Consider the following 2,132-nt stretch of genomic DNA (forward strand, 5'->3'; position numbering starts at 1 on the left):
CAGAGCCAGGGCCAGCGGTCTCCGTCAGAGCCAGGACCTTCCGTCAGAGCCAGGGCCAGCGGTCTCCGTCAGAGCCAGGACCTTCCGTCAGAGCCAGGGCCAGCGGTCTCCGTCAGAGCCAGGACCTTCCGTCAGAGCCAGGGCCAGCGGTCTCCGTCAGAGCCAGGACCTTCCGTCAGAGCCAGGGCCAGCGGTCTCCTGGCCGCTCTGCAGGGCCCAGGACCTCCCCCCCACCCCCAGGCGTGTGCTACGGGTGGGGGGAGACAGGGCTGTCCATGTCAGAGGAGCCTGGGGTTGGAGAGAGGAAGGCCTCAGAGTGCCCAGGGCCTCCCCACGACCTGCTGGGTGCTGGGCCCTGCCACGTGCCGTCCTGCTGCTTTGCTCGCCATGGACGCAGGACTGGATTCCGCTTACGGCCTCACGCTGCCTTTGGCGGGCACACATGCCGGGAGTATTCCACACAGGCTGGATGGGCGCACCAAGCTGACCCCCAGCTGGACTCGGACCCCAGTTTGGTTTGGGGGGAGCAGAAACAGGTGGAACCACGTCAGCCTGCGGCCCCAGCAGACAGGCCTGGGGGTGGGTGCTGGGCAGCGGTCCTGGCCCCACCGAGGTCTCCAGCCTTGAGGGGCTCTCAGAAAGGAGGTGGGGAGCCTCTGCTACCACGTTGTCCCCCAAAGACAGTCCAAGGCCAGAACCCCTCCTGGAAGCACAGAAGGCCCCTTGCCTCCTGGGGACTATCCTGACATCTCCCTCCTCCAGAAGGTGTGGCCAGTTGTCTGGGTGGGGTTTGCCTTCCTTGGCTTCCAAGGGTGGGGAGGAGGACTTGGGAGAGGCTCCTCCCAGGGAGCCCCAGGGCCGGCTGCCACCTTCACCCTCTTCAGAGGTGTCCTTGGACTTTGTCACTCCAAGTCCCCGCACTGCCCCTAAGCATCTTCCCTGAGGGCCCTCTCCCCTCCCTGTCTGAAAGGCCCCACCCACACTGAGGGCTCCTCCGAAGCCCCCGATCCCCACTTCCCCCACCTTGACCACTCTTCACTGCCCTCACAGGAAGGAACAGGGCAGAACGAAAAATCACCCCTTCGTGGTCAGAAGTCACAGGCCCCCATGCTCCCCAGACCCAAAGGGAGGCACTTCTCTGGATTTGTTTTTCAGACAGAACTTCACCTAATAGATTGGGGGGAGGGTGGCCAGTAATTGGCTCACACTTTTACAACCAGGTTCTTCCCAATTTCAGGAGAACCAAGTTATTTACGTTTTATTCACTTCGCAACTTCCTTCTGCCCCCCACCCCCAGGCGTTTTACCTGCGCTGGCAGAATGTTGCGCGAACTACCCCAAAGCCCAGGCTCAGGCCGGCTGGCTGCGCAGAGGGGCCGCGTCCACACGGCCTGGGTCTCCCCCAGCCCCGCAAGCTAAGCCCCGCTTCCATCCGCACTTCAGACAGGACGACACCCGGGTCAGCCCAGGTCCCTGCCCGCGACGCCGCGCCTCCCACCGCCCGAAGCAAGCGCCCTCCGCCCTAAGGGCACCCGGACCTCAGGGAGCTGCGGACTCGGGCTGGGGAAACTGAGGCCCGAGGTGTCCGGAGCGCAGGGCGGCCGCGGCTTCTTACCGACGGGCGGGCAGGCGGCCCGGCGCGGCTCTCCCCGGGGCCCGCGGGCAGCTCGTTCCCGGGGCCCGGCTCCTGGCGGGCGCGGCTGTCCGCGGGCTCGCGGGGCTCCGGAGAGCCGAGGCCCGCGGCGGCGGCCAGCAGGCCGGCACAGACGAGCAGCAGGCGGGCCCCGGCGGGGCGGCGGGCGGGGGCCATGCGGGCGGCGGGTCCCTCTGGCCTCCGACGTCTCGGGATCGCGCTCCCGCTCCGCGCCTTATAACGCGCTTGAATCCCCCGCCTCGCCCGCCGCGCGTCACGGGCCTGCGCCCCCTGCCGGCCCCGGCGCGAACTGCAGCGTCTGCCTGGGCGCGCGCGCGTGTGTGTGTGTCTGTGTGTCAGTGTGTGTCTGTGTGTCTGTGTGCCCGGGTGCGTGCCTAAGTCTACCCGTATGTGAACGTGTACGTGTACGTGTGCGTGTGCGCGCCTGTGTGTCTGCTTCTGTGCCTGTGTGTGTGTGTGTGTGTGTCTGTGTGTCTGTG

The 2,132-nt window shown here is 66.9% G+C and overlaps 1 protein-coding gene across 1 annotated transcript in view; it reads right to left on the reverse strand.

Moving 5' to 3' along the window:
• ERFE (erythroferrone) overlaps positions 1-1,809 on the reverse strand; it is an 8,350-nt gene extending 6,541 nt beyond the window's left edge. Inside the window, exon 1 of the mRNA XM_032407475.1 lies at positions 1,615-1,809. Within this exon, the coding sequence (XP_032263366.1) occupies positions 1,615-1,809 (195 nt within the window). The remainder of the gene's footprint in view (positions 1-1,614) is intronic.
• Positions 1,810-2,132: the final 323 nt, after the last annotated feature.

Source organism: Phoca vitulina, unplaced genomic scaffold, assembly GCF_004348235.1.
Source record: "Phoca vitulina isolate PV1807 unplaced genomic scaffold, GSC_HSeal_1.0 scaffold1, whole genome shotgun sequence".
Classification (NCBI taxonomy): domain Eukaryota; kingdom Metazoa; phylum Chordata; class Mammalia; order Carnivora; family Phocidae; genus Phoca; species Phoca vitulina.